The 17,760-nt window shown below is 48.6% G+C and overlaps 2 protein-coding genes across 8 annotated transcripts in view; both read left to right on the top strand.

Annotated features, from left to right (window-relative positions):
* Positions 1–5,312: 5,312 nt before the first annotated feature.
* On the top strand, positions 5,313–16,950 carry MON1B (MON1 homolog B, secretory trafficking associated). 2 transcript variants are annotated; one of them, XM_019979921.2, is made up of 6 exons: positions 5,313–5,528; positions 5,943–6,100; positions 8,170–8,490; positions 9,027–9,846; positions 10,218–10,365; positions 12,972–16,950. In XM_019979921.2, exons 2-6 carry the CDS (start codon positions 5,953–5,955, stop codon positions 13,179–13,181), a joined length of 1,647 nt encoding a protein of 548 aa, XP_019835480.2. In that variant the 5' UTR covers positions 5,313–5,528; positions 5,943–5,952; the 3' UTR covers positions 13,182–16,950. The 2 variants fall into 2 exon arrangements, with proteins under 2 accessions (XP_019835480.2, XP_019835481.2); XM_019979922.2 differs by lacking the exon at positions 5,313–5,528 and adding an exon at positions 5,563–5,726.
* The window catches only part of SYCE1L (synaptonemal complex central element protein 1 like), a 30,103-nt gene continuing 26,804 nt past the window's right edge, over positions 14,462–17,760 (top strand). For all 6 annotated transcript variants that reach the window (XR_011561407.1, XM_070770356.1, XM_070770354.1 and 3 more), the window contains exon 1: positions 14,462–14,595. Coding sequence is in view for 5 of the 6 variants with exons in the window: in XM_070770356.1 (XP_070626457.1) it covers positions 14,532–14,595 (64 nt within the window). In the remaining variant the exon portion in view is untranslated. The remainder of the gene's footprint in view (positions 14,596–17,760) is intronic.

Here is a 17,760-nt window from a genome sequence, read left to right on the forward strand (position 1 = left end):
AGACACATCTGAGTGACTTCACTTCCACTTTTCACAGAGGAAGCACACCAGCTCCATCTAGTGTGCTTCTGAAGATGGATCTTCAGAAGCAAATCTGGCAGTTTCTATTGCTGACCCTAGGGGCTTTCCAGGTGGCTCAGTCCACCTGCCATTGTTGGAGACTCGGGTTGGACCTCTGGGTTGGAAGTCCCTATGAAGGAGGAAATGGAAACCAACTCCAGGCCTTGCCTGCAAAATTCTATGAATAAAGGAGCCTGGTGGGCTACAGTACATGGGGTCCCAAAGAATCAGACATGACTGAGTACAACACAACAGAATTGCTGAGCCTAACTGAGATCCTAATAATGGAGGCATACCACACCTAGAGCATTATAGAAAGTGTATCTTAGCAGGTCCTAGGCAAAAGAGCTTAAACAAAATTCAGGAGATACAGCAAAAACTTAATGAGGCTCCATCAGAGTTATGGCTCAATTGGTAAAGAATCCACCTGCAATGCAGGAGACACAGGAGATGCAGATCCAATCCCTGGGTTGGGAAGATCCTCTGGAGGAGGGAAGGCAACCCACTCCAGTATTCTTGCCTGGGACATCTCATGACCAGAGGATTCTGGCGGGCTACAGTCCCTAGGGTAGCAAAAAGTCAGACACGACCGAGCATACACGCAAACACAGGCACACATGCACACACAGTCAAAGAATTAATCAAGCTCACAGGTGCTATAGGAACACAGACCCTGAGGCCCCTGAGAATGTCAGGACAGTAAATATGACCTTCATTGAACAAACTATCCCAGATATAAGAAGAAAATTACAAAATTCAGATGGTGCGTTTGGAATGAACACTTCTCAATTGGTAGATGTTGCTTTTAACATGTTCAACAACAGGGAACAATGACAGAAGAAAGAAGACGCAAAGTGGAACACCACTTTCCTGGCAGCAGTGTTGGATTCTGGAAAGTGTGTAACCCGAAGAGAGAAAAGTCACCACTGGGGAAGGAGTGATGCACTTACTGTAAGGAGGAAAGAAACTGGAAAACAGATTGCCCTGGGCTAAAACATAGTATTGGCAACATCCGCTGGATCATCGAAAAAGCAAAAGAGTTCCAGAAAAACATCTATTTCTGCTTTATTGACTATGCCAAAGCCTTTGACTGTGTGGATCACAATAAACTGTGGAAAATTCTGAAAGAGATGGAAATACCAGACCACCTGACCTGCCTCTTGAAAAACCTATATGCAGGTCAGGAAGCAACAGTTAAAACTGGACATGGAACAACAGACTGGTTCCAAATAGGAAAAGGAGTACATCCAGGCTGTATATTGTCACCGTGCTTATTTAACTTATATGCAGAGTACATCATGAGAAACGCTGGGCTGGAAGAAGCACAAGCTGGAATCAAGACTGCTGGGAGAAACATCAATAACCTCAGATATGCAGATGACACCACCCTTATGGCAGAAAGTGAAGAGGAACTAAAGACCCTCTTGATGAAGGTGAAAGTGGAGAGTGAAAAAGTTGGCCTAAAGCTCAACATTCAGAAAACTAAGATCATGGTATCTGGTCCCATCACTTCATGGGAAATAGATGGGGAAACAGTGGAAACAGTGTCAGACTTTATTTTTTTGGGCTCCAAAATCACTGCAGATGGTGACTGCAGCCATGAAATTAAAAGACGCTTACTCCTTGGAAGGAAAGTTATGACCAACTTAGATAGCATATTCAAAAGCAGAGACGTTACTTTGCCAACAAAGGTCCGTCTAGTCAAGGCTATGGTTTTTCCTGTGGTCATGTACGGATGTGAGAGTTGGACTGTAAAGAAAGCTGAGCGCCAAAGAATTGATGCTTTTGAACTGTGGTGTTGGAGAAGACTCTTGAGACTCTCTTGGACTGCAAGGAGATCCAACCAGTCCATTCTAAAGGAGATCAGTTCTGAGTGTTCATTGGAAGGACTGATGCTAAAGCTGAAACTCCAATACTTTGGCCACCTCATGCGAAGAGTTGACTCACTGGAAAAGACCCTGATGCTGGGAGGGATTGGGGGCAGGAGGAGAAGGGGACGACAGAGGATGTGATGGCTGGATGGCATCACCGACTTGATGGACATGAGTTTGAGTGAACTCCGGGAGTTGGTGATGGACAGGGAGGCCTGGTGTGCTGCGATTCATGGGATCCCAAAGAGTCAGACACGACTGAGCGACTGACCTGAACTGAACTGAAAACATAGGAACAAAAACAATTACAAGGAAGCCAGGAGCCTCTTGTACGGTCGAAAGAGAGGAACACTCAAGGTAAACCCAGAGATCTAGGGGGCTCCCTTTAACTAGAGTCATGCATGCATGAATGCATGCAATTCCAATTTCCCCACAGGAGCCCCGGGCTACTTCGACGGTGAGGAACAAGTTGATTGACTTCCTAATAGATACGGTACAACAGTCTGTGGTAAGCACCAAACTGACACAGAAAACATCTCAATTCACCCCAGTTACAGGAGTCCCTGAAGAAGCACAAAATCATTCCTTCTTACAATCTCCAGAATGTCAACTAGGGGACCCCCCCTGAACACAGTTTCTTAGGATATGCCAGAGTGTCCAATCCCTCTTTGGGGACAGAATCTCCTTTGTAAGTTAAAAGCTCAAGTAACATTTTTGCCAGAACAGCTTGACATCAGGGGCCCACCCACCAGAGCATGCTTTGAGCCTACAGATGGCGCTCATGGAAGCCCCAGAAAAGTAGATGGAGCTCTTTCTCCCCTGAGCTATTTGCTTTTACATGGCAGGGCCCAGAAACAGAGGTAACTCAACAGTGTGCTTGGACGGACCTCCATCAAGGATTTAAGAATTCCCCTACTGGAAGCAGCTCTTTGCAGGAAACTGCCCTCAGGAGGAAGCCACTGTCCTTGTCACCTTAGCAAAGCTATATTATAACTCACTTTCACAGGTACCCCCATGTTCTCAACTCCAACCCAAGCATACTTTTCAAATCTTGTAATCTCACAATCCTTGCCTAATTTGTTGGTTCTTTCCATAAATCAAAGCAGTAGACATGAAGAATAAGTAGTTAACAGGTGACCAGATCTCTTCTCTAGCTTCCCCTTCAGTAGTCTGAACACATTGTGTGAACAAGAGTAACATGGAGGGAAGATCATGAGGAGTCCACAAGCCTGCACACGGTGGAGAACGGCCACGACTCTCACTCCCTATCTCAGAGATGAACTGAGATTACTTCTGTTTCCCTTTCAAAACTTTCAGGGCTGAAGGGAATCTTCGGAAGTGGCTTCCCAGGGACGCTGAGTCCACCTTCTCCCCAGATTTCTGCCATTCTGATTAAAAGCATCTTTTCTCTCCACTGACATTTGTGGGCATTGATTTTGTAAGGAGTGAACAGCAGGACCCGATTCACTGGGTAACACTACTTTGGGGAAACCTTGGCTAGGAACCTTAGAAACTTAAGATTAGACAAAGGACTCTTACTCCAGTATGTGGACAATTTGCTCAGAGTGAGCTCTACATATGAGAAAAGTCTACAAAACACAATCAGAACTCTGAACTATTTGGCCAATTCTGGATATAAGGTCTCCCAGAAAGAGGCCCAGACATGTCAGCAACAAGTCATCTATCCAGGCTTTTTCCTTTCCTAAGGACAGTGGGATCTTTTGCCCAAGAGACAACAGGCAGTTCAGACTTAAGAACACCCAAGACCCACGGGCACCTGAGGGTCTTCCTGGGAATGGCAAGGTTCTGTCACATTTGGATCCCAAACTATGGGCTCAGAGGAAAACTCTTCAAGGAGGCTTTAAAGGGACATGATCTTGAGTCCCTTACTTAGACTAAAGAGTACCAGACAGCCTTTGAAACAATAAAAACAAAGTTAGCCTCAGCCTAACCTTTCAAATTGTATGTCCAGGAGAGACAAGGCCTGAGTAGGGGGTGGGGGTGGGGGGGTGTTAATTCAAGCTCTGGGGAATGACCCCCTGCCTACTTCTCAAAACAACTAGTATAGACTGTTAAGGGGTGGCTCCCTTTCCTTCCAGCTGTAACAGCTATTATGTGACAGGCTTCAGGAAGCTGAGAAGTTTACCCTGGAGCAATCCACCACTGTGTCTGTCCCTCCTCACATCTTTTCTTTACTGGAACAAAGAGGGAGCTATTAGCTGACTTCTGAGAGAATTCAGTATTCTCTTAGACAATCCCAACTTAAGACTTCAGGTCACTTCAGCCTGAAATCCAGCCACATTGTTCTTGACTGATGCTTCACACCCCTCAATACACAACTGCCTACACGTGGCAGATGGAACTTAAGGGACTTAAGGGACTCCACTAAGCCTCATGTGGGACTGATGACCGATGGAAGCAGCTTCATGGACCAGAAATCATTGCTCTGACAAGATCCCTACTAAGCACTGAAGACAAGGGAGTACATATACACACAGACTCTCACTATACATTTTCCCTGGTGCACACTCACGGGCACTCCGGAAAGAATAGGGGCTCCTCAGTCAAACCGTCAAGACAGAAAGCATGCTTCTGAAATCCTGTCACTATTAGAAGCGGTCCATAAGCCCTCCCAAGTGGCCATAAGGCCACCAAAAGGGTGAAACTCATACAACAGAGGGTGACTGGTTAGCTGCCCAAGCTGCAAAAAAGCCAGCAAAGAAGGTGATGATCAAGCCTTGCTGGGGTCAAGGAGGAATCAGGAGCCTACCAAGGGCACGCCCACAAGCGCCCCGGTTAGGCCTGGTCTCCTAACCTGCATAGCCTCGCCCACAGAGCCCCATCCTCAGAAATGAGGTCAGCTCCGCCTTTCGCGGGTTTGGGCAGGGACTAGTCAGCCTACACATTGCCTTCGCAAACTCACCCTCTGCGCCATGAGGTTCCCTTTTGCCAGAGGCCACCAAGCCCTTAGGCTTCCTGAATCCCCAGACACCCACAAAAACTTCCTGCCTCTGAGAGGCCCGCCTCTCGCCTTAGTAACCGAATCCCTTAAGTTGGCCAGACTGCGCACAGTACTCCGACTGCGGGCGGCCCCTGTCGGTCAAGCATTTTCTCTCTGTCCAGTGTCCACTCCACCTTCCTGCTCCTGCCTTTCCTGGAGGATAAATGAGGATGAAGTTTCTTCCATTCTGGCGAGTCCCATCTCATCTATCAAGACTTAGGCTGCGAGCTTCCTCCAGGGCAGAGAGGAATAGGCCCCAAGCTTCCATTGGGTCCGGATAATGTCAGTCAAGGGATGGGCGGGTCCAACAGCGACCTGACGCAAGGTTTCTGTGGAGACACTACTCAGACGGAATGGGGCGGGACGACCCGAGGGGACCGGCTTCGCTATATTGGGCCAGAGGCGAGGCAGTCCGCCCTCCGTACTCCGGATTGGCTGAGCGCGAGCCGCGCCCCCCTCACGCCGGCGGCTTTCGCACGAGAAGTGGGCCCATTTCGCCCCAGTTGTAGCCACACGTGCCCTCGCTGAGGGAGTGAGTGCAGATCGGGACGGCCAGATCCGTCGTAGACCCGGGAGCAGCGCGGGCCATTTCAACGGTGAGGGAACACAAGTGGGCGGTGGGAAGGAGGGGTCTGGCGCCCGTAGGGCGACTAAAGCTCCGCAACCGGAAGTACCTTCAGAGCGGCGTCGCACCCGGAAGTGTGGCAGGACGGCAGCCACACCAGGAAGTGTGGTGCTTCCGGGGCTACGGGAACTGATGGTACCTAGCCAATTGAGATGCAGAGTTAAAACAGGTGTTTGTATATCTTTATTTGCTGAGGCTTGGCAGAGCCTTCCTTTGCGGGAAGTGTTGGAGGTTGCAAGTATGTGGTCGTGTTTTTGAATGTTTCATCTGTTGAAACGCCAGGAGAGAACGAGCCCCAGGAGTGTGTGCAAGGAGGCCAGGCTGAGTTAAAGCTTTTAAGAAGTTTCTTTTGCTGCGGGTCACCCTCCATCCCCGCTCCCCACAGGGATGTGCAGATGGAGGCCGGAGGAGACACTGCTGCCCCAGTCCCTGAGGATGCGGAGGACTTGGAGGAGATGCGGTTCCCCAGTGAGGAGGCTGAAGATGGTGGAGGGGTTCACAAGGACTTACCCGATCCTGGAGATGCAAGCTTGGAGAAAGCAGGTATACATTCCCTTCACGAGGGTCTTGGAATTCCTAGGGGATGTTATTCTTGGGGAAGATTCTTGCGGACCCAGAGAGGAGTCTTTGGGACTCAGGGAAGTAGTTTAAACCATACTTTGGGTCAGTGGGAAGTCATTGTGGACTCAAGTTGTAGTTTAAATCATTGAGGAGTGAAAAGGAAATCAGCGAGTATCAATGGATGTTCACTGGGGAGTGGTGTGAATATAGGCCCTTGAAGAATCAGAAAGGGATCAGTTGAGGTTAGAGAGGGACCCTGGGGGTTTAGGCTGTTTAGATCAATGATGACCAAAAGAAAGTTAATATGGTCAGTGAAAGTGAAAGTCACTCAGTCCTGTCGGACTCTTTGCGACCCCATGGACTATACAGTCCATGGAATTCTCCAGGCCAGAATACTGGAGTGGGTATCCTTTCCCTTCTCCAGGGGATCTTCCCAACCTAGGGATCGAACCCAGATCTCCCACGTTGCAGGCGGATTCTTTACCAGCTGAGCCACAAGGGAAGCCCTAATATGGTCTAAGGGGGACTATTTAGAAGTTAGTGTCTTTGGGGGCTTTAAATCACTGAAGTGGGAAAGGGGATCTGTGGAGGCCATTGGACACTCAGTATTTACATCTTTGAGGAGTTGATGGCAGTTGTTGGAGGGAATCTTTAAGGAGCCAGATCTTAGTGGATTTAATGGTGATCATTATTGGAGAGACAGTGGACATCAGTGAGACAATTAGAGAGTCAGAGGACCAGTAGGAAGATCTTTGAAGTCCCCAGTGTATATGTAGTGGTATAAAGTGGAGGATTAGCAGAAATCTTTGGGGAATGAGTGCTCATTGACCACTTTGGAATTAGTGGATGTTGATGGGGTCGTTGGAAAGGATCATTGAACATTACTGAAAATCAGTAACAGGGGTTGTCTTTGAGCACTTGGGAAGTATTGGGAGGAGGTAATTGGGGACTGTCAATGAGAGAGTGAGGAAATATGAGGTCATTGGGATTTTATGGGGAAAGTATTGATACATAGTTGCCAGTGGATAATACTGGTTGTCAATGGGGATCAGTAGACATTGACTAAAATAAATGGGAGGGTAGTCAGTAGAGGGCAATGAAATTGTGGATTTCACTGTTGAATGTTAATAATGGTCATGGGGAAGGGCCATAGAGGTCATTAAAGTCCTGTGTGTTAGTGTATATTATGGTGGTTATTGTAGGCAGGGGGTGGATATCAGTGAGGATTAAGGAGAGTCATACCAATGAGAATAAAGGTCAGGGGAGTCAGTAGGGGTCATTGGAAGCCTTGGATGTTAATGGAGGTCAATGGTGGTCATTATTGGGAATGCAGTGGACATGGAGTAGATTAAATTGTGTGTTGGGGCAGTCGCTGAAGATCATTGAAGATCTAGGTATTAGTTATGTTAATGTGGGGGTCACTGAAATGTTACCGAGCAGCAGTGGGAACGAATAGGAAGTTGGGGGAATCCTAAAGATCTGGATGTTAGTGGATCATCATGGCAGTCTTTGGGAGAATTAGTGGTCTTCCCCAAGAATATAAATGGGTGACCAGGAGAGTCAATAGTGTCGTTAGGATCAGTGGACATCAGTGAGGATAAAAAGGGGTTAGGGTAAGGAGGGGTGCATAACTGCTGACACAGATGTTAGTAGATATAATGGTGGCTACTAAGTAATGAGCAGATATCAGAGTAAATGAGTGGTCAGATTAAATGGGAGTTCACTGAAGATGAAGATATCGATGATCATTCACAGGTGTTTGGGTGTTTTGCAAACTTGGGAATGGCAGTTATTGAAAAAGGGAAATAATTATTCAGCAGGGAAATAGAGGATTCGGTAATAAAAGTTAGATGGGCTTATTGGAGTTTTTGTGGGGGAGGACATTGAAACCTAAGTGTTAGTAGACGTCATTGAGGGGCAAAGGAGACACCTGGAGGTGTGTGTCAGTGGCAGGGATCACTGCAGGGCTGGTAGGGATTTGATGGTTCTGTGGACACATGGGGTTAGTGGGGGTCCACAGGCAGATGACTTACTGGGGGGCTCCCTTTCAGGATCTAAGACCAAGGACCAGTCACCTAGCCTGCTGCTCCAGTCAGAGGCTCCATCATGCACCTATGGGCTCTGGAGCCCCTCGGCCTCTGAGGGCAGTCCTCTGGGCGGCCCTGAGATTGGCTCCGGGGGCCCGGGCGGGGACCCGAGCGACGAGGATTGGCGCAGCAAGCGGAAGCACGTGTTTGTGCTGAGTGAGGCTGGCAAGCCCATCTACTCGAGGTACGGCAGTGTGGAAGCCTTGTCAACCACCATGGGTGTGATGACAGCCCTGGTGTCCTTCGTGCAGAGCGCAGGAGATGCCATTCGCGCCATCTATGCTGGTGAGCAAAGGGGCAGGAAGCAGAGTAGGCGACAGTGACTGGGATCTGGCAGGAGGTCTGGCTGGCTGGCTGGCTGCCTAGGGCACTATGGAGCTAGTTAGGAGTGAGTCAGTGTGTGTGGAAGCTGGCCAGGCATCTGTCCAGGGGGTCTATCTGTCCGTTTACCCTGCTGAGTTCTGATTGATCAACTCACTGGGATGTAACTGGCTGGTTACTTCCTTGTTGCCTGAGAGCCTGAGCGTGGGGGCTGTGTGAGTTGGGTGTTTTTCTAGCTCTGTTCGTTTTCCTTTCTCTCTCTTCCCCACTGCATGCTGTATGCCTGATTCTTGACCATCCCATCATATCTCTGCAAATGTCCCAACTCCCCCAGTTTGCCCTTACCCTAGTCTTGGTGTCCCCGGAGTGACAGTGGGCTTGGACCAATCGTGTGTGCCTTGTCGGGGGTGGGGGGCGGAATGTGGAAGAGCCCCATGTGACCCCCTCCTGTCACCACTGACCCATCTCCCTCCGACCGTCCCTTCCCTCCCCTCCCCCAGAGGACCACAAGCTGGTGTTCCTACAGCAGGGCCCGCTGCTGCTGGTGGCCGTGTCAAGGACTCCACAGTCAGCCGCCCAGCTACGTGGGGAGCTGCTGGCTGTGCACGCACAGATCGTGAGCACTCTGACGCGCGCCAGCGTGGCCCGAATCTTTGCGCGCAAGCAGAACTACGATCTCCGCCGCTTGCTGGCCGGCTCGGAGCGCACCCTGGACCGACTTCTGGACAGCGTGGAGCGGGACCCCGGGGCCCTGCTGCTGGGCGCCGTGCGCTGCGTGCCTCTGGCTCGCCCGCTGCGGGATGCGCTGGGCGCGCTGCTCCGACGCTGCACGGCACCCGGCCTGGCCCTCTCGGTGCTGGCGGTGGGCGGTCGCTTGGTGACAGCCGCTCAGGAGCGGACAGTGCTGGCTGAGTGCCGGCTGGACCCCGCCGACCTGCAGTTGCTGCTGGACTGGATGGGGGCACCGGCCTTCGCGGCGGGCGAGGCCTGGGCACCCGTGTGTCTGCCCCGCTTCAATCCTGATGGTTTCTTCTACGCCTACGTGGCCCGCCTGGACGCCATGCCCGTCTGCCTGCTGCTGCTGGGCACCGACCCCGAGGCCTTCCATGACATGGCCACCTGCCGACGCCTGGTCGAAGAGGGCATGCACTCGCTCGGAGCCATGCGTGCCCTCAGGGAGGCTGCCAGCTTCTCGAATGCTGCATCGGCCAGTGCCTCGGCCTACAGTGTGCAGGCTGTGGGTGCTCCTGGCCTCCGGCACTTCCTCTATAAGCCACTGGACATCCCTGACCACCACCGCCAGCTGCCCCAGTTTACCAGGTGGGCTCTGCCCCATGCGCATTTGGCTGGGTGGGGAGGCTTATCTAACTGGGAGGTTCAGCCGCTCAACAGACAAGACTCTGGAGAGAGAGCCGGCCGTGCTCTCAAGACATGCAGTAGAATGGGTCTCTGCCTGATGCAGGAGTCAGCCTCCAGCCTCAAGAAGTCCCCTGTCCTGATGGAGAGGAACTCCCCAGGACTCCAGGAATCCCCATGTTTCAAGGGGAGGTTAGGCCCTAAGAAGCCTCCAGTCTAATGGGGGAGGAGGCTCAGCTCCCTTACTTTAATTGAACTCCCTAGACAGAGGGGAGATGGGCCAACCAAGAGAGCTCTAGACTGACCCTGTCCCTCACCCCCCTCTGTCACTGCAGCCCTGAGCTGGAGGCCCCCTACAGCAGAGAGGAGGAGCGACAGCGCCTGTCCGACCTGTACCACCGCCTGCATGCCCGGCTGCACAGCCCCTCCCGGCCGCTGCGCCTCATCTACCACGTGGCTGAGAAGGAGACCCTTCTGGCCTGGGTGAGTTGCACAGGGCTCTGAAGGAGTCGATTCCCACGCTGCAAGCCTTCTTTCCCTCCGCTATATCCCCTCCAGCCACAGCAGCCTCCTTCAAGCGGTTTTGTATCCATCACTGTCGCTATCGCTGCACGTGTCTTTGTTTTTAAATATTTATTTGGCTGTGCTGGGTCTTGTTGTGGCATGCAGAATCTTTCTTTAGTTGGGGCCTGTGGGATCTAGTTCCCTGACCCGGGACCCAGTCTGGGTCTCCAGCATGGGGGGCACAGGGTCTTAGCGGCTGGACCACCAGGAATTTTCCCATGTGTCTTTGAAACCCATCAGTCTCAGTGTCTGAAACCTCGTAGACTCATCCTTCTGTTGACCATTCCCTCATTAACGTCTTCCCCTCTCAAGAGGTCCCATTAACTAGGATCACTTTGCCTGTCAGTTTCACATCAGCCCCGCCCTCTGGCCGGGGCACCAGTTGAACTTTGATTCTGTCTGTCCCCAGCACTTGAGCACTGCAGGCTTGGTTCCATGCTGTGCTTTCCACTTGGGGTATCCTTCCCTGTGGTCTCTTCAGGACTGCTGTCCACACTTGTGTTAAAGGTCAGCTGTTCAGGGGGTTTGGTCAACGTGACTCCACTGGAGATGGCGCTTCCCTTAGATTCTGACATTTAGTGCACATTTTTTAACTCATCTATTCCATGTCTGTTATGTATCAGGTATTATTCTAGGCTGAGAATTGTATTAAAAAAATTTTTTTTTGTTTTCATTTTCAAGCAACTTTAAACTCACAAAGAAGTTGCAAAAAATTATATGAAGTAGGTCTTTGACTTTGTTTCTCCAGATGTTAACAGTTCGGAACTCATCAACATCAGGGAATTAACATCAGTGGAATCATATCTTATCCACAGGCTTCGTTCAGACTTCACCAGTCGTCCCATTCATGTCCTTTCACTGGCCCAGGATCCAGTCCAGGAGCACATGTTCAGATTGATTGTGTCATCCTAGTCTGGTTTATTCTGGAACATTCCCTTGGTCTTTTTTGTCTTTCACAACCTGGGAATTTTTAGGAAGTACCAGCCAGTTAGTCTGTAAGAATGCCCCTCAACTTGGTTTTTTCTAATAACATTTTGTCAGGTCACACCTCTTGAGCAAGCCTCTGGCAGAAGTGTCAGATGTCCTTCTCTGTGTTGTATCAGGAGGACCATGACATCACTGTGTCCCATTGTTGACATGACTCCTGTTCACTTCATTAAGGTGGTATCTGCCAGGTTTCTCCACTTTATAGTCAATCTTTTTGCCATTTGTAATTAGTATCTTGTGGTGATTAGGTCAGTGTGCTCTTTTTTACCATATTTTCATCCACTAATTTTAGTATCCATTAATGATTTTTGCCTGTGACAGCTGTTTCTCTGGCATTTACCATATGGTGATTTTTCTCATTTCATCCTAACGTCTATGTTTATTGGTTGAGATTCTGCTGTATGAAAGAGCTTTCCCTGCTCCTGTTTATTTGTTGAATTTTAAATTTCATATCATGGATTTTTCTTGAATTCAATGAGCTAAAATCTTTTCCTGTCTTTTATTTTTGTGCTCAAACTGTCTCTTATTTAGTCAGCAGAAGCCATGGATTTAGCCAGACTGGCCCGTATATCTTTTTATTTTTTTCTTCAAATAAGTTTTTTGACTGCTCTGTGTAGGCATGTGGGATCTTAGTTCCCTGAACAGGGATCAAACCTGTGTATCCTGTGGTGGAGTATGAACCATGGGACCACCAGGAAGTCCTCCCCCTATGTCTTTTTGACACATCTGTATCACTGCTTAAGTACTTCTTACTTTCTGGCAAAAGATAGTCCAAGCTTATTTTGTAATTTCTCTGTGCCTGTCCTGAAATCTACCATCTGTCCAGTGAGTCCTTGAACCTTTTAGTAGAGGACGGTATTTCAACACCAGGATCTGGTAGTCCCAGGATTTTAGATCGGGCGGTCAGGAAATGACATCTAAGTGGAAGGGGAGGTCACAGGGCATGTGGGTGTCTCAAGGAACAGTACACCTGGCAGAGGGAAAGGACTGTGCGAGTGCCACGAGGTGAGGCTGAGCCTGGCTGTGTCTGAGGAACAGCAGGCAGAGGCTCGTGGCTGGCACAGAGGAGTGAGGGGGAGAATAAAGGCGGTGTGGAAAGGTGCTGGTGACCGATCGGGTTAAGCCTCTCAGGTGGGTATGAAGATTAAGTTGAATTAATCCTCACATCACACCCAGGCTACAGATGGTAAAAACTTAAGTGTGTGGAACTTAGAACAGGACTTTGTATACGACAATTACTCATTAAATGTTAAGCACTCTTGTCGTTATCTCCAGTCCACAGATGAGTGAACTGAGGTCCAGAGAGTGTATACGCACACACACGTAGCACCCAGTTGAAATCACTAGTTGTAGCTGATCCCCGGGCCCACTCATGACACAGAAGCATCAGCTTACCTGCTTTAGCCCAGTGACCAGGTTGGAGCTGCTGCCAGGTGCATTTTCCAAACAGGAGACAGGTATGGGGCTAGGGTAGGATGGACAGCACTGAGCTTGGCCAGCTCGGGACCAACTGACCATGTCTCCTCTCAAACCCGCAGGTGACCTCCAAATTTGAGCTGTATACCTGCCTCAGCCCCCTGGTGACCAAGGCGGGTGCCATCCTCGCAGTGACCAAACTCCTGCGTTGGGTGAAGAAAGAGGAGGATCGGCTCTTCATTCGTTACCCACCCAAGTACTCCACACCCCCAGCAGCCCCAGCGGCCTCTACGGACCAAGCTTCCCACAATGGCTTGTTTACTGGCCCTTGAGAGGCAGAGCTTCCAGACTGGGCAATGTTGAGAACCACCACCTTGGGCTTTTACCTCTGTCTTCACCCTGGAAATGGGGCAGGGTTGGGGGGTTGGTGGTGGTAGTATGTCTGTGTGTGCTCAGTCGCTCAGTCAAGTCCGATTCTTTTGCAACCCCACAGACTGTAGCCCGAAAGGCTCCTCTGTCCATGGAGTTTCCCAGGCAAGGATACCAGGGTGGATTGCCGTGTCCTGTGGCTGGTCCCTATCTCCCTGGGCAGTGCAGCAGGATTTGGGGGCCTGCCCACCAAAGACACATGGGTGGCAGTGTGATTGCACACAGGTGAGCAGGCTGCCTGACCAGCCCTCTCATGCCCCTCTGCCTCTGGGAAAATCCTTGAGACTCCCTCTTCCCCTCCCTCTGCCTTCACCTCCTCCACTGGGATGGTGTTCCAGCCTCTGTCAGGGACCGTCTCCTCCATTCCTGGACACCACAGGCTCAGTCCTGCGTCAGGGGCCTGCCTCCTCCCTGGGATCTCAGCCCAGAGTGTCTAGGGCTGGCCAAGGTCTCCCTTGGTGGCCCACGGCAGTTCTGGAATTGGAAATGTAGGACTAAGTCTGTGCCCTGAAACAGCCTGAGGATATTTTTAAAGAAAAGAGAACTGCACATAAAAGGCCTAAAACCGATATCCACAAGGATGTTTCCTTCGCCCTTCATGTGCTTCATCTTTACCCAGTAAAAAATGACCCCATCCGTGCTGGCTGCTGCTAATATTAATAAGAAGGTGACCTCCAGCATCTACCTGCCTGTGTAACCCGGGGCAAAGTACCCGACTTCACACAGTGACTGAGATCCAGAATTTTTACACAGATCCACTTAGCTTTCACGGCCCATTCTATTCATTCGTGAGCTGGAGATAACTAACCGCTCATGGGCTGTTAAATGAGGATTTGTGGAAGAGGACTGCACCACTTGCTCACCACCGCACAGCACCTGCACAGTCGTCCCAGACTCACAAACCGCACAACCCAAGCAAAGACGAGAGAGAGAGAGCGAGGCCTGCCTGTAATTTCTGTGTGTGTGCAACACTCAACACCCCAACAACCAAGACCCTAGTCCTGCCTCGGGTTTCGCTAAGCTGGAGCTTGGAGCCTCGTGCTGCACGTGTGCGTGCTAACTGTCGCTCAGAGATCTCTGGGTGGTCCACTTTGGTGAGCTGATCACCCGTTGCTCTTCACCCTGGTCAACTGCTGCGCAGAGACGCACTGGACGCGTGCACGCTGTACCGCCTTTCTGCCGTCGCGTGGTTTTGTTTTGTTTTTGTTTAAACCAATCACCAAAGCGCACGCGTATCAGCTGCGTGCTGGAAGATGGCGGGGAAGCTGGAGCCTCTGGAAGTGAAGTCGCCGAAAGTCGTCATGGAGGATGGTGAAGGTAGTGAGGGCAAGGGGCCTCTGGCATCCAGGGTTGAAGGGAGGGAACCTTCGTCCCCTTGCCCTAGTGCAGTGCATAGTCACTCCGTCGTGTCCGAGTCTACAACCCCATGGACTGTAGCCCTCCAGACTCCTTCGTTCAGGGGATTTCCTGGCAAGAATACTGGAGTGGGTTGTCTTCTCTAAGGCATCTTCCCAATCCAGGGAAGAAACTGGGATCTGCATTGCAGGCGAATGCTTTGCCGTCTGAGCCACCAGGGAAGCCCTTTGTCTGCTACAATAATGAAATACTGGTACCAGTTCTAAAAATAAAAAAAAATTAAAAACTGCTGTTCAACAAAGATGAGAGAAAAACATGTATAATTCTCAGCATCTAGATTAACTTGTCAATTTTATTGATTATACGTGAGTTAAATAGATCGAATACGTCAGTATTCATCTTTTCAAACAATAAAGGGGTGGATCTCACAAAACCCACTCAAGTGCTGCCACATCTAATAAAACTTAACAGTAATTCCAATATTGTCATTTCACACCCAACACATGCCTCACTTTGCATGGACTCTTAAATCTTAATCGTGGATGGCCACTCTCAAGAGAGCTGCTTTTCTCCCGGGCATTTTGTTAATACTGATGCCCCCTACCCCAGTGAGAGGAAAGACAAAATTGTTCTAGAGGGAGTTGGAAATTGGGGTCTAGGCAAAAGAAGAAAATTGTCTAAGACAATGACCCCCCGCTATGCCTCTAGCACTTTGTTTTTAACTATAAAAATTTTCAAAGTGTACCTAAGCACAGAAAATAAAATGAATGCCCATGTACTGGTCACTGTGTATATACAGTTGTCAACTCTTTGCCCGCCTTTCATCTATCTCTGACCTTCCTACACACTCTTTCGACCACCTTATTGGTAATAAACACATTGGATTACATCTTTCCAAACACATCTATGCAGATGACAACAGTGATTATGGTTATGTACTTGTATATCGTCTGCCCTACGTTGTGAGCTTGAGAACAGACCATTCATTACCATTTCCCCAGCACCTAAAGCAGTGCCTACTTGGCAAAAGTAGGTGCTCAGTAATTTTCTTTTTTTATTGTATGAATAATGAAATAACACAGAGTTCTCTTAGATTATGGCCTCATGTTGAGTGCAAGCTTTCAACAAGAAGATGCCAATAAATTGCCCTTATTAAGCTCTTAATATAGCTGCTACTGTGGGGAGAAAAACTCTAGTATTATTACATTTTTTAAAAGAAGTTATGATTAACTTCACCAGCAATGGAGAAAATTGAAAAGCATATCAAGTTGCCCTTTCTAAACCATCCAAATTGGCTTTAGAACAGGAAGAATATCTGCTATTGATTACTCTGGCAGAACAGGACTTCTTTTGCCTTGATAGTAGAAGTGGCCAGCAAAGGCTTTGCTGGAGGCAGTTTGTCAGAATATGCATAGCATCTAAAACGCTATTTCTTATCTTTCGTTGCCATGCTTGAAAATCAGACTACACAGATGTGTGGACCAGGCAGGGTCATTGGAAAGTTGTTGATGGGAGCAAAACACAGAAACAGTCATGGAAATGGCTAACTTTAAGAACATTCACGCATTATGGAATGCCTATGTGGTGAACATTGTTTTTTGTTTTTTTTTAAGAAGCAGGAGGAAATAATTAAATTCCAATTTAATTCATTACAGTTAGGAATTCCTTGACAGTCCAGTGAATTAGGACTCAGCACTTTAACTGTTGTGGCCACGGTTCAATCCTTAGTTGGGGAACTAAGATACTGCAAGCCTTGCAGCACGGCCGAAAAAAAAGGGCGAACACCGTGATTCGTTTACACAGAGTAAGCTTCATAGGGATCATGTTCTTACGAGGGAAAGCAAGTTGGAATTAAGAAAAAGAGGCAGTTCAGTTATACAATTATAGCTCTATGTGTGTTACATAGAAAAATGTCTGAAGGCTAAAGGCCTAACTGGTGACTCTGAACAAGGGTCTTGAATTTTGGAGGTTGTGCAGAAGTGAAAGCGTTTTTTTTAAATTTTAAAGGAAAATGCCAGTAGTAATGAATAACTTTAAAATATAAGAGGAAAAACTGTTGAATGGCATCTGGGGATTGTACATTAATATTGGTCTAGTTATTAACATCTCTATTTTGATGGTTATACTAGTAGAGTTCCCTTAGAAATATGTACTGGAATATTAGGAAATAGTGGGTTATGATGCCTGCAATTTGTGTGCAGAAATGCTCCCAAATGTGGAATCTGATGCAGGGGCAAATAGCACTGTGGCCTATTTCTACAGTTTTCATGTACGTCTGAAATTATTTCAAAATAAAATGTTTCAAAGGGGCTCATACTCCATAGGCTGTTTTGTTTTGTCACGTTGATTTTTTAAAATTTTTGTCAAGATGTTACTTGAACTATTTAAAAGATTTACCGATCACTCATGATCTTACTTGGAGAAGGCAATGGCACTGCACTCCAGTACTCTTGCCTGGAAAATCCCATGGATGGAGGAGCACGGTAGGCTGCAGTTCATGGGGTCGCTGAGAGTTGGACATGACTCAGTGACTTCATTTTCATGCATTGGAGAAGGAAATGGCAACCCACTCCAGTATTCTTGCCTAGAGAATCCCAGGGACGGGGGAGCCTGGTGGGCTGCCGTCTATGGGGTCGCACAGAGTCAGACACGACTGAAGCGACTTAGCAGCAGCAGCAGCATGATCTTACTGCGTGACTAGGACTCGAAATGCAGTGGAGAGGAAAAACTGAGCTTTCACAGAAATGGTTGAACAAGCCAGCTCTAAGAGACATATGGGGACAATCAGGGGAAACCGCATGTGTTGTGGGTATTTGGTGATATAAATGATCCAATGATTAGTGATGATTGTTAATCTTGGTGAGACTCTAGAACTGCAGTCATCTAAGAAAATGTCTTCTAGTAGTTGAGACTGTTTTTTTTTTTGAGATTCTTAATGAATTTCATCTAGGGATGAAGTGTCATGAAGTCTGGGACCTACTTGAAAATATTGCAGCACACACACACACACAATAGCTGAAGCAAATATCAGTGGATATTAATGATTGTTAGATCTGGTAAACCAGAGTTCATCACGGTATCCTATCTAATTTCATGTGCATTTGGAAATCCTCATAATATTAAAAA

Source organism: Bos indicus, chromosome 18 (assembly GCF_029378745.1).
Source record: "Bos indicus isolate NIAB-ARS_2022 breed Sahiwal x Tharparkar chromosome 18, NIAB-ARS_B.indTharparkar_mat_pri_1.0, whole genome shotgun sequence".
Classification (NCBI taxonomy): domain Eukaryota; kingdom Metazoa; phylum Chordata; class Mammalia; order Artiodactyla; family Bovidae; genus Bos; species Bos indicus.